The sequence below is a fragment of the Lipophrys pholis genome (genome assembly GCF_963383615.2).
Source record: "Lipophrys pholis genome assembly, chromosome: 8".
Lineage (NCBI taxonomy): Eukaryota > Metazoa > Chordata > Actinopteri > Blenniiformes > Blenniidae > Lipophrys > Lipophrys pholis.
The window spans coordinates 3,038,978-3,052,642 of record NC_137630.1 but is presented as its reverse complement, the minus strand read 5'-3'; the positions used below and the strand labels follow the sequence as shown (position 1 = coordinate 3,052,642).

At 43.0% G+C, this 13,665-nt stretch overlaps 1 protein-coding gene across 1 annotated transcript; it reads left to right on the top strand.

Moving 5' to 3' along the window:
• Nucleotides 1-1,468: 1,468 nt before the first annotated feature.
• Nucleotides 1,469-9,449, top strand: ccnq (cyclin Q). Its single transcript, XM_080470430.1, has 5 exons — nucleotides 1,469-1,819; nucleotides 4,911-5,094; nucleotides 7,306-7,438; nucleotides 8,172-8,390; nucleotides 8,980-9,449. Exons 1-5 carry the CDS (start codon nucleotides 1,696-1,698, stop codon nucleotides 9,067-9,069), a joined length of 750 nt encoding a protein of 249 aa, XP_080326556.1. The 5' UTR covers nucleotides 1,469-1,695; the 3' UTR covers nucleotides 9,070-9,449.
• Nucleotides 9,450-13,665: the final 4,216 nt, after the last annotated feature.

The following is a 13,665-nucleotide window of genomic DNA, read 5'->3' as shown; positions in this document are numbered from 1 at the left end:
TGCACATTAACACACGCTAAACAAAGTGTATACTGCACATTAACACACTAAACAAAGTGTTGTGTTTAAATCTTTGAGGGAAGACTGATCCACAATGTAACTTATAATTCTACTTAGAGATTGAGGAGTACTTTTTTCCATCGTCGATGTTCATTCACTGCTGCCTCCACCACCACCGGTCCAAGATGGCGGCACTGTTGACGTGTCCCTCCCCAGTCGATGAGGCGTCTATGTATATAATGTCTGTGGTTTCTAGTGCTGGTCTGGGTGTCGTCATTGAAATGAGCTTCACTGATTGGCCCATGAGCAGGTGCGTGATGACACACTGTTATTATCTGCTAGTCTGGAGGTGATGGCAGCGAATTTAACAGCAAGATAGTATGATACGATAGCGGACCTGCTCCGGGGCCTTTTTCAAGGCACCAGTCTGCAGAAGAAATGGAACTTGTGAGTCGAGGAAGACCAAAGGCTTGTGCAGCAGGAAACTACCAACAGTACGACTGGGTGACACCTCGCTGGAGCACAACAAGCTGCTCTGCTGGCCATGTTTACTCCTCAGTACAAGAACATGGAATAGCAGTGCTTTTAGCAGCCTCATAGAGCCATTCATCAAACAGGATCACAGGATGGATTTCATCTTCATCAAACAGGATCACAGGATGGACTTCATCTTCATCAAACAGGATCACAGGATGGATTTCATCTTCATCAAACAGGATCACAGGATGGATTTCATCTTCATCAAACAGGATCACAGGATGGATTTCATCTTCATCAAACAGGATCACAGGATGGACTTCGTCTACAAGTGATGGGTGAGTACTTTATTTATTTATTTTTTACCTTCTCTGGATTAGATTGGCGCTGCTGTTGGTATTTGGTTCTGGTTTTGATTGTAAAGTGGTGTTTCCCATAAATCATGGCGGCCGCCACGATTAAATTATGTCAGGTTTTGGTTTGACCAACGAAATGTCCCTCTGTTCATTCATCTCCTCATTGCCTCTTTCTCTGTTATTGTCATTCACACTGACAGACGAGCGCACATGCATGGCAGTAGTGCGCGAGACTCGCACAGTCCAAACCCCCGTCAGACCCCCCCCCCCCCCACAGTGGTGTCTTGATGTGTTGTGCTTGTTGACCAGCTGTCATGTTGGTATTGAGAAAGTACTGATACATGATCGTGGCCTTTCACTGGAGTCGGATTGTGTTTTTACTGTGGGACATAATGTGCGGCTGTTGCATTGACTGTATCGGCAACAATACTTTTTTTGGTGGGAGGTGGGGTATTTTGTTCCTGCTGGCTCTGACTGAAACCCCCAGGCACGCTACTGAATAACACTAGTATTAACTTGCGTTGTATTAACTTGCTTAATGAAGGAGAGCTCTCATTCGCTGGCACGTCACTTTTATTTTGAAATCCGTTTGAGTATGCTCTTCCGGATGCTGGCTTGACACCCGACGGAAGCTCGAGTATTTATCTTCCGGGTTACAGGTAGAGAAGGAGGTTTTCCTCGGTGTCCGTTTACCTCAAACTCTGAGCTTTATTCGTGTGTTTATACCGGTTCATACCACATTATCGTGGAACAGCGACTTTAAACAGCGCAATTTGTAATTTGTCTCCTCGTTAGCGCACGAAACTCGCAGTTGTTCTCCCGCGTCTCACTTTGTCCCCATGGAGGACTAGAGGACGTCACCATGGAGGGTCCGTCCTCCCGCTCCACTGCCACCGCGAGGAGGAGAGACTCCAGCGGGGAGGGGGATGATCCGGCCCGGGACACGAAGACGCACTTCAGAGTGTGTCGCTTCATCATGGAGACAGGTGTGTGTGTGTGTGTGTGTGTGTGTGTGTGTGTGTGTGTGTGTGTGTGTGTGTGTGTGTGTGTGTGTGTGTGTGTGTGTGTGTGTGTGTGTGTGTGTGTGTGTGTGTGTGTGTGTGTGATAGTTTTGCCTTCTCTCGATTGTCAGTAATTTAACTGTATTTCTTTTCTCTATTACTGATCAGGGATTTGGGACTATTTCATGACACACAGTTTTAATGCAAAGTGAAAATATTGTGTAAAAGAAAGTGAAGATATTGTGTAAAACAAAACTGTTTTCAGTGAAAATAACAGTGAAATAACTTCTCCACCCCATACCAAAAACTATTGCAAACACAGATCCGTTAAAGGGCCATGCCTGTATTCACAAAGCATCTTAAGGCTAAAAGCGGCTCTGAGTGACGTCACTCTTTAAAAAAAATCTTAGAATTCCTTGAATTCTAAGATTTTTCTTAGAATTTTCCCGTACTAAGATAAACGTAATTCACAAAAGCATCTTTAGCCCGAGGAGAGCTCCTAAGGTGAAAAACTGTTAAAAGTAGTGAGGAGGACTTTTAAGAAGCCTCAGAGTTTCTGAAACAGACCAGATGTTGGGAAGACAAAGACAAAGACAAAGGAAAGATGTTTAACTACAACAAGCAGTGGTTAACATGACGGGTCTTACGGTGGTTTATTATTTGTCACCATTGTTCTGCCTCTCAGCTCCGAGTGGTTTAGATGAATCCTACAGACATGAAGGAGCCGCTCAGTGTCAACGGATCAGACTGTGGAAATAAAGAGCTGCGCTCGTATTCACGAAGCGTCGTGACAGAAACTTGTATCTCAGTGAGGAGGAGGGTGACCCCGTTGCTATGCAGGATGCCGTCTGCTGAAAGCTGATTGGTTGTTAGAGGAAGGAGGACAGAAAGAAAGCCTCTGTGCTCCGAGTAATGAATGGAGAGTAAAATTATCTTGGGCTGTATTAAACATGTGTCATCATGACAATTATTTTATTTAATTAAGTTGTTCACAGCTTAAAAATGATGGAACTTACCTCGTTTACAAGCCCATTATTATATTAATTTGATTATTATCATTTCTGTCCACGCTGGTTATTTTTACCACTTAATGTATTTGATATTAAGGGTGGAGGCGACGCAGCGTCACCAATTCCTGTGATTTACCACCAATGTGGGGCTTTTAAAGCGCTGTAACGGTCAGACTGGTCACTCCGCTGACGGAGGGTTGGGACTAGGGATGGGAATCAAAAACCGGTTCTGACTGACAACCGGTTCCAATTGATCAATTCCATGGGAATCGTACACCTTATATGTGTTTGATTCTTCTTAACGATTCATTTCCAGCACGACGTCAAGTCACGTTGTGGTACGTTGCATTACGTCACATTGCGACGCAGAACCTCCTTCAACCAGGAGAAAGTTGAAGGAAGAAGGTCTAAAGTGGGAGACGATAAAGGACTAAATAATGCCATACGTTAATCCATGTTCCTCTCACCACGTCCTGAATCCACAGAGTCCACAGCCTCTCGCCTCACAGCCACAAGGTCCAGTTAAAACAAAAAAAAGGTCTTGGTGCAAATCCCGGCAGGAGCCTTTCTGTGTGGAGTTTTCATGTTCTCTCTCCGTGTTCTCTCCTACTGATGAGGGACTTTTAATTAATGAACTCTGCCGTCAATCTGTCCCGTGTAGTGAATGTCTGCTCCAACGAGCCGACAGCGTAGACATATGCTAGTAGATCTTCACTATATGTGTGAGCCCCTATTTGTCACAGTATTAAACGCTCTACTAGAGTATGTCTACTGTGTAGACATACACAATCTATAGAGGTCTACTACTGTATGTCTATGTATTAGACCATTCTGTATTGAAAATCCCTTCACAAAAAGCACCAACACAATATGAAAACTCAGCATTCCCTGCAGACAGAGAGAACTCGTTCCTCCTGCTACGTCACTTCCTCATTCCTCTCCAGGCTCCGCCTCCCAGAGAGGGTCAACTTGTCAACAGCGCAAAATTTGAAAAAGTGTAAATTTCAGGGGGCATCCAAAGAAGGAAAATACACATTTGACTGTTCTTTTTTAAAGAAAAAATTATAATTCAAGTTTCATCTTAGGAAAAACTTCAATTATTCCTTTTGGTGCAGAAGACTGTAAAACTACTTTTCCCCCTCAAAACAATATTCAGGAATTGTTTGAAGAATTGATAAAATCTTATCAATGCCAATACCTAGTAATCTCCCTGTTAATTCTCCTTTTTCAAAATAATAATAATAATTTAAAAAAATAATAATAAAATAATCGATAAGAGAATCGATAAAGAATTGAATCATTAAACAGAATCGAAAATCTAATCTAATCGGAAAAATCTTATCAATTCCCATCCCTAGTTGGGACAGACGTAGTCATCACCACGACACTGCTGCAGCTTCCCTGTAGCGACGTACCGCAGTGTTGTGATCACCTTCATCTCGGGCGTTATTACTTTGCTTCGCCGTGGGAGAAATACGCTTTTCCCTGACGAGGTCGACCACAAACATTATTCCTCCACGATGGAGCCGGTAGCGTGTCATTAAGTCATTGTAGTTAAACAAAGGGAGGCGCAGTGGTTAGCACACTCGCCTCACAGCAAGAAGGTCGTGGGTTCAAACACGGGGCCTTTCTGTGTGGAGTTTGCATGTTCTGCCCGTGTGCCTGTGGGTTTCCTCCGGTTTCCCCCACATTCCCAAAAAACATGTACTGGGGGTCCCCGAGCAAGACCCTCAGGCCCCCCCAGCTCTCCACCTCACAGATTATTAATCTCAACGTGGTTCTCCTGGCTAAATAATAAATAATAAATGACATCTTTCTCTTTCTCTTTCCGTCATCTTGTCTGTTTAAGAAACTTTTGTGCTTCTTCAAAGTCCTCCTCACTACTTTTAACGGTTTTCCACCTTAGGAGCTCTTTTATGGCTCAAGATGCTTTGAGAATTACTTTTATCTTCGTACGGGGAAAGTTTAAGAAACAAAGATCATTTTGTTTAAGAGTGACGTCACTAAGAGCTGCTTTGAGCCTTGGGATGCTTTGTGATACGGACGCTGATGTCTTTCTGTTTCAGGGATGAAGCTGGGCATGCGCTCGGTGCCCATGGCCACGGCCTGCGTGTTGTATTACCGCTTCTTCGATCGAGTCTGTGTCCGAGATTACGAGCCGTACCTGGTGGCCATGAGCACCATTTACCTGGCTGGTAAAGTGGAGGAGCAACACATCAGGACCCGAGACATCATCAACGTGAGCCACAGGTATCCCAATGCTGGGCTCCACCCATCAGCCAGAATATTAGGACCACTGACTGCTCAAGTCAATAGCACTGATTATCTCTTTATTATGAGGTTGTGAATTTGTCCTCAAAGTTGTGTTTTTAGAAGCAGAAAAATGTTGAGTTTGACTTCAACTGGGCCAAAGTTAATATACAATAAAGTTTAATTGAATCAACAGAAAACTTATGTAAGTGATTTATTGTTGAAAGATGTCAGTTTATCACTGAGGCCATGTTTACACATACTCAGGTTTTTACAAAATATTATATTTCCTCCTCCATGTTTGCAAAAAAAAACCCTTTCATTTATGCAACCGCATCTAAACTTGGTTTTGAGCTGCTATGAGCAGCCAGACCTGTAGAGGGCAGTGTAAGGAGAAGCATGAAGCCATTGTAGCCAATCAGAGTCCTGGAAAAAACACCACGACATGAATTGGGTTGTAAATCTCCGCCTCCCCTCCTTTAGACGCAAACGTTGGTAGAGAGTTTTTCTAAATCTCCACTGTGGCCGGAGTTTTCAGGAATCATCGTTTGTGGTGAGTCGTCGCTGCGATTATGTGTAAAAGTGGCGCCCAAATGCAGAGAAACATCACAGTTTTTTTAAAAATACCGGGATACGTGTTAATGTGGCCTGAGCTGCTGCACCGTTTAAGGTCTGATGAACTCTACCCGGGGGTCCAGCTCGTCAGAGGAGGAAAGTGGAAGACTTTTTGTTTTTTTAACTAGATTTAAATTTTATGTTTAAAATGTTTTAATTATCAGCAATTTTGTTTCATCAGGGTTCAGGAAACATTTATGTTGAAGTGACAGTTGATCTGCAGCTGCCTTTTCTTGGGATTGCCCCAAATATCCCCTCTGACATCTGTTCCTCATTTTGGACAGAGGCGACAACAACATCTCTACACCTGCAACTCTTGTTGGATGTCGCCAGTCAGCAGCGATCATATAACAGTGCTCTTTCTCTTTTTGGACCTAATGCAGATAAAGCCCCTTTAAACCTACTGAAAAGCTTCACGTCAAACACAGACCAAATGTCTCCCTAAAAAGTCTTCAATGTCAAATACGTGCAGTCCCTCTAGTACCAGAGGCATCCGAGCAGCATCAGAGCATGATGATACCTCCACTATGTTTTACAATAGGAGGCTGAACTTGTCGCTCTGTCATGACAATTATCCACTGTGCAGTTATTGTCATGACGAGACAGGTGGAGGAGGACTAAGCCAACGTTTACCCACACACACACTTTCCTGTCCAGTCTACTTGTAGTTTAGTTGATGCTTATTTGTTAAAAGCAAATGCTAAATAGAATACAATACAATACAATACAATAGAACAGAAATACTTTATCCCAAGTGAATTTTTATGTAGCAGATGGAGTAAAACACACAGATTATATACAGTGTGTGTATATATAAGCATAGATAAATTAAATTAATTGAAAAACGAAGAGTAGGGGAGTTCTTGAGACTTATGGCCAGAGGAGGAAATGATCTCTTGTGGCTCTGTCGGGCACTTGGGTGTTAATAGTCTGTTGCTGAATATTGTGGGGTTTTCCTATAGAGGTGTAAATCTTTGTCTTGGTTGTCTATTCCTGGGCTTTGCTGGTCTGGTAAGAACTGTGTGCCCTTCTCTTCCTGTGACCTATACCCTCTGGCATTTGCAACCTGTGCCCAATTACCACCACATATCCAAATAATGCAACAACAGACAATATTTAAATAAGCCAGATGACCTGCCAGCAATACGCATAAATAAGTGCCACATTTGGAGGCATGTAAATAAACTGTTTTCCTGGTGTACAGAAGATGATCCCTGAAAGACTGTGTTGCACACATCCGTTTATTCTGTCTGTCTTCATCCAACTCTGTGATTTCACTCTTTATCAGTTGTTGACTTATATTTTATGATATTTATCTGGAGAATTGTGTAATTATCAGCAGATTTCTGCTGCATGAAAGCTTTGAGCTATTGTAGAAGTTGAGCCTTTTCTGTGTAGATGTAATGCTTTTCGGTTTGATGTGGATTTTATATGTGACATGAGGTTGGGCTCAATCTGTAAAATATGAGCAACAATAACAGGACGTTGTGTGAATTCGCAATTTCTGCTCTGCTTTTCTTTTCCTTCCTGTAAGTGTGTGTGTGTGGTGTATTTTGGGGAGCGGTCGTCTTGATTGCTCCGCTGCCTCTGTCGCAGGTACTTTAACAGCGGCAGCGCTCCTCTGGAGTGTAACAAGGAGTTCTGGGAGTTGCGGGACAGCGTGGTGCAGTGTGAGCTGCTCATCCTGAGACAGCTCAACTTCCAAGTCTCCTTCGAACACCCTCACAAGGTTTGTGTGAATGTGGGATTAAACGGGCGATATTTTAATTTCAGAATACTGTAACTGCTCCCTTCTGCTGGCATGCTTTCCTATAAACACCACATATACCTGTTTTCTTTTCTAACAACACCTCAGTTTCGCATTTCAATCTGGAGATCTCAGAATCGGTGATCATCAAAGTCATCTTGTGCTTCCACCATCTCTCACTCACATTGGTGTTGTGCCATAGCCCTTGAGCCACCTTCAGTCAGCTGATGTCAAAGAGAGATATCAAGAAGAGCTTTCCATTATTGACGTCTCCGTCACTCTCTTTGAATGGGTCTTAACTCCAAGAGACATATCTCATGCGCTGCGTTGACTGGAGAATGTCGGTGGAACATGTATTGGGGTTTTTAACATTCAAGCTCTGTGTCTGGAATTTTCTTGAATCATATCTTGTTTTGTTTTGTTTTGTTTTTTCCCTTCAAACATCTCAAGTCCAAGATGTTTCCCTATTTTTTTTTTCCTGTAATTCTGCGTTCAGACTCAGATATTTGTATTGTTCCCCAGATAACTAGCAGAAAAGAGTTTTATTCCAGTAATTTTGCTTTTGGTCACAGCGGAATGTGCAGATCGATACCAAAACATTATATTACTTTATTATTATAATACTTTGTGTTTTAACTGGTTTTGGATCCATTCACATGTGAATTTATGAATATTTCCATTGTATTGACTAATTGAATGGAAATTCTCCCTCCAGTACCTCCTGCACTACCTCCTCTCTGTGAGGTCTCTGGTGAACCGGCATGCCTGGTCTCGGACCCCTGTGGCTGAGACTTCCTGGGCGCTGCTTCAAGACTGTTACCACGGCGCCATGTGCATCCGCCACTCACCTCAGCACATCGCCATAGCAACGCTGTACCTGGCTCTGAACAGCTATGGACTGGAGCTGCCGGACGGAGAGAGAGCGTGGTGGCAGGTGGGCTTATTTCCTCTCCGAAATGTGTCTGTTATAAATACAGATGCACCGATACCGGGATCAGGTATCGGTCCGATACCAGGCATGAGTACTCTTATTCGTACTCACAAAATTGGCACCAATGCCACAACACCAGTACCACTTTATGGCAGCATGCAGTGGGCGGCCAGTGAGGAGTGCACAGAGTGCCAGTGAAAGCTGTTTAAAACGGTTTTGAGAGGCTGTGCGCTATTTTTTCAGCCGTCTTTTTTGAAAATTGACCGTCCAAATAACGGTTGGAGGCTCGCTGCCTGAAACATTGCACTGAAATGGAGCTGCCGCTACTTTAACTGGCTTTATAATCTAAATCATTTTACAATGGATTTGTGCAGCTGTTCAGAAACGGCTTAGATTCATATGAAGCTGGCTAAATGATTCTCATCACCAAACTTTCCACTTAAGAGCAAAGTTTCTGTTTTTGCTTTGATTGTACGAGTTCCCACATCCGAACGCTCCTCCTGGCGTCCGGCTTCAGTGTTGCAGGCAGTCAAATGTAGGTCAAGCTTTGACGTCCATGTTTATCCAGGCCTTGTGTTTGTGTTTGTGTTAGGTGCTCTGTGACGACGTGACTCAAAAAGACATCGACGCTGTGATCTCTGACCTTCTTCATCTCTACGACATGGAGGCAAAGTGTATCTGAGAGAGGGAGAGAGGGAGAGAGGGAGAGAGAGAGGGAGAGAGAGAGAGAGAGAGGGAGAGAGGGAGAGAGGGAGAGAGAGAGGGAGAGAGAGAGGGAGAGAGAGAGAGAGAGGGGAGGGAGAGAGGGAGAGAGGGAGAGAGGGAGAGAGAGAGAGAGAGAGAGAGAGAGAGAGAGAGAGAGAGAGAGAGAGAGAGAGAGAGAGAGAGAGAGAGAGAGAGAGAGAGAGAGAGAGAGAGAGAGAGAGAGAGAGAGAGAGAGAGAGAGAGAGAGAGAGAGAGAGAATGCTCTACTCGTTTCTCATATTCTTGACGTGACATTAACTGATTGTTCACCTTCTAAAAATGGTGATATACTGTGATTAAAATGGAATGTTTGTGAGCAAAATTGCTTTTTCTGTGTTTTTTGGTTTTTGTTTGGTGGGGGGGGGGGGGGGGGGGGGGTTATTGGCAACATCCAAATCTCCCATCATGAATTGGACAAAAAATTGTTGTTTGATTTCACTTTTTATAAACCAGTGGACAAATCTGTGAGCTTTTCTGTATATTTACATTTTGTATTCCTTTAGATTTGTATTCTTTGGGTATTTTCATAATTGGAATGCAACACCACAAAAAAAAAGAAAAGAGAGAAAAAGAAATATCTAGAGGGGATTGAGCCGAGTTAAAGCAAACAAACAAGACGAGCAAAACATACACATCCAAAAACAAAACAAAAAGCAAACTGACAAATAAATAAATAAAAATAAACATTGTTGCTGTGGTACACTATGAGCTGGAGGACACATAACTTTAAACTATATGTGAGCTGAGCCCTCTGTGTGGACAACCCTATTGACCCATTTCAAGTTGTATGTGTCAACTTCATTCATGAGTCTGAACGTTGGCTTTTCCAGTGCCAGATGACCGATTGGACAGAACCACTGGTTAACTGAGGGGCCCCCGGGAGTCTTCCATTCACACATTATTAGTTGGCGCCCCAGCATGAGCACTGTTTGAATCCACTCTGCCTCTGAAGGGTTGATATCTTGTCGGAGGGAAGCGTCACCAAGTACAAATAGCCTGGGAGAGAAGGGGAGTTTGTGTCTCTGGATGCATTCAATCTGAGAGCTAATTCCCATCAGAGTTCCTGTATGTTAGAGCAGTCCCATAGCACAAACCCCAGGGTGCCCTCTCCCTCCTGGCATTTCTAACATAAAGGGCTGGGGCCTCATTCATAAAGCATTGCGTGGGATTCTTACTAAAAATGTTCGTGCGCCCGCAAAAGATTTGGATCCATAAAACCGTGCGTTCATCTGCATGCACTTTTCTTTGATAGATCACAGTCCACCTGGAACGTTGTGCAGTTCATATCCCGCCTTTTCACCGTTAATGGTCAATGCAAAGTGCCTCGTCTATATTTTTGCCACTAAATGAGCCTGTTGATTTCCCACATTTGACGATAAATCCTGAGAGAGAAACAGTCATGGATGAAGTGGAGTTCGGGAAAATGATATTATTTGGCGTCACAGTGGTTACTTCACTCATCACCGCTGTAAATAGTAAGAGCCACAGAGAGATCAGTGACGGCAGAGGTGGAGAAGAAGTGGTCAAATCTGAAGGTGGAGGTCAGAGGAGAGTGACATCATGGGTGAGCAGCACCTGAGTACACCGCTGGGCACCGCCAGGTGCAAAAACAGCCCCCGTGGTTGTGTCGGCCACCGTGTGTCAGAGTGTCGGAGAGGGAAGGAGGCATTTTTGTGGAAACTACAGCAGAGACCCACAAAGTTCAGCTTCATCTGTTTATTTAATGTATAAATTAAATATTTGAACAGGGACTGGTGAAAAGGCTCAGTGGACTTTGTGTTTTATCCTCGAGAGTGGGAAGCAGAGGTGACGAGGAGGTCGCCTGCAGCCCCCAGTGCGTCCCGTACATGTGACCGTACCAGCGCATCCACACTGCAGCTTTACACACGACTGTCACCGCGCTATTTATGTCTTTACTCTAACAGTTGGACTGATTGTTACACATTTTGTCACAATTGATAATCAGTTCTATCCACTCTATATCATTGATAATCAATCAGTTCTATCCACCGCTCTGTTTCATTTGAAAATAAAAGTTTGACATATGAACATTGTGCTGATAATTCAACTGTAATGTCTCACTAAGGAAACTCATCTACAACGCTGCAGGCTTGACTTTTTATGATTACTTGGATCAATAAGTCTCATATTTGAAAAGATTAAATGTATGAGATGAATTTGGCTTCAATTCTTCACAATCAGCGCCACCAGGTTCCCCCGTCTCCAAAATGTGCGTGCGCAAGATCCAAAGTTTGCTTACTGGTACGCGCAAAGTTTATTTTTTTAGATCACAAACCTTGCGTGGGAAGTGGCGTACGCATCTTTCAGGACCTGTTTTGTGCATAAGCAAGCTTTATAAATGAGGCCTCTGTTCCTTAGTTTAAATAGTTTGAATGGTGTCCAGTAAACTCTATTTATAATCTTAAAATGACTGAGTCTGGTTTTCAGGTCTCTGGACATTTTTTTTTAAAGTTTCTGAGGAGCCGGCTCCTCTCCTCTTCCGTAAATGCTGTGGACAGGTCAGGGGCCTCATTTATAAAACATTGCGTAGGATTCCTACTTGTGCGGCAAAAAAATTTGGGATCTATAAAACCGTACGTACGCACATCTGCACGCACTTTCCTTTTATAGATCCCAGTCCACCTGGAAAGTTGCGCAGCTCATATCCCTCCTCAACCACCCACGTTCTACCATAAATGCTCAATGCAAAGTGCCTCGTCAATATTTTTGTATCTAATTCAGCCTGTTGATCGCCGGCATTCGATGCTAAATCCTGACAGAAAAGACGAAGAAAAGGAATTTTACAGAGAGAGGACTAGTCATGGAGGAGGTGGAGGTCAGGAGAATGATATTATTTGGTGATCACGGTAGTGGAATCACTAATAAAAGAAAATCTAAGCGATCGGTAGCGTGTCGTCAACACCCAACACCTGGGATATGAAATAATGATAAATTTATTCTATGGTATTTCAAATAACATAACAAAAGTAAGATTTTATTTTGTCATTTGTTTAATTTCAAACATAAATAAAAGGAAAAAAAACCATTGCAGTAGAAAAGCTAACGTGTGTGAAAAGGAGTAGGGGGCATGTTTAATAAATCATAGCCCCTCACCAGTAAATCTATTTGCACCGTGTGTATTTTTATTAAAAACATTTTTTGAATTGCAGCAGCCGGAAAAAAATCTAAATCAACTGGTGGGCGAGTTTTCAGAAACATTGCACTGAAATGGAGCTGCCGCTACTTTAACTGGCTTTATAATATAAATAATTTTACAAAGGATTTGTGCAGCTGTTGTGCAGCTGATACATATGAAGCTGGGCTAAATGATGGCTTCTCATTACCAAACGTTCTACTTTTTTAGCAAAGTTTCTGTTTTTAGTTTGATTGTACGAGTTCCTGGTTGCTCTTATGGGGTAAGAAAACAGCCATACCTCTCTTACCACGCTTTTCCTACAGACCGGACTAAAGGAGGTCGTGGATCCAAGCCATCCGAGATAGTGACGCCCACCATGGTGGGGAAAGAACAACAAGTTTCCGAAAATGGAGTACAAAAAGTTCATTTGGGTTTTAGGTGATTTAAAGTTGTTCAATGCAGATTATTACTTTGGTAATTTACATGATCTGCTCCCTTTTTCCAACATCGTGAGTTTCCGTAAACGCTCCGATGAGCGGGTCCCTTTAAATGTTGTTGTCGCAAAGAATAGTGTGGCAGCATGAGCTGGTCTCCTTTGATAAAGGAACCATCAGTGGTTCCTAAGCTAAAGGAGGTTCTAAAGCAGGGGTGTCCAAGCTCGGTCCTGGAGGGCCGGCGTCCTGCATGTTTTAGCTCTCTCCCATTCGCAGCACACCTGATTGCAATGAAGGGCTCCTTATTGGACTTTTTCACAACCTTGGTGATGACATCATCGTTAGATTCAGGTATGCTGAAGCAGGGACTAAAACATGCAGGACACCGGCCCTCCAGGACCGAGTTTGGACACCCCTGCTCGAAAGGAAGCAACGAGCCTCCTTTCCTTTGCTTATTGAGAATTCGGACAGTCCTTCTCTTGGCCGCCACACAAAACACTTCCGGGGGGAAGGAAAGTCGATAGAGGAGACAGGAGGGACCATTCGGACGTACCCAAATTGAATATTGGGCCCTTTTTTGCGCGGCGGACGTGAAAGCGAAAAAGCAATCCCCTCTATAGGTTTTCTTTTGAGTTCTGTTACAAAATGTGCAACCTGAATAAGAAAATGAAAATGCAGTTTGGATGATGCATTAATACTTTTATTTGAGTGAAACTATGCAGCCAGAACCTTGAAATAAAAAGCATTTCTGCGAATGCATTTTAATTTTCAAATTTGACATTTCAAAAATGAATGTTGGTCACTCTTTGCTGGAGTGTCTTTTGAAAATTTAGTTTTTATCATTTCTTTTTCATTTTAATCATTTAACAGAATAAGCAGCCTTGTCAAAGAAAATGAAAATGCAGTTTGGATAATTGATTATTCATTTTTATTTGAGTCAAAAAATGCAGTTTAATCTGAAAAT

What these genes read in the sequence shown, in the direction of transcription:
- ccnq (XM_080470430.1), top strand. Translation starts at nt 1,696, where the DNA reads ATGGAGGGTCCGTCCTCCCGCTCCACTGCCACCGCGAGGAGGAGAGAC. An exon ending in CCTTCGAACACCCTCACAAG is followed by an intron (nt 7,439 to 8,171) that starts GTTTGTGTGAAT and finishes TTCTCCCTCCAG; the next exon opens with TACCTCCTGCACTACCTCCT. An exon ending in GAGAGAGAGCGTGGTGGCAG is followed by an intron (nt 8,391 to 8,979) that starts GTGGGCTTATTT and finishes TGTTTGTGTTAG; the next exon opens with GTGCTCTGTGACGACGTGAC.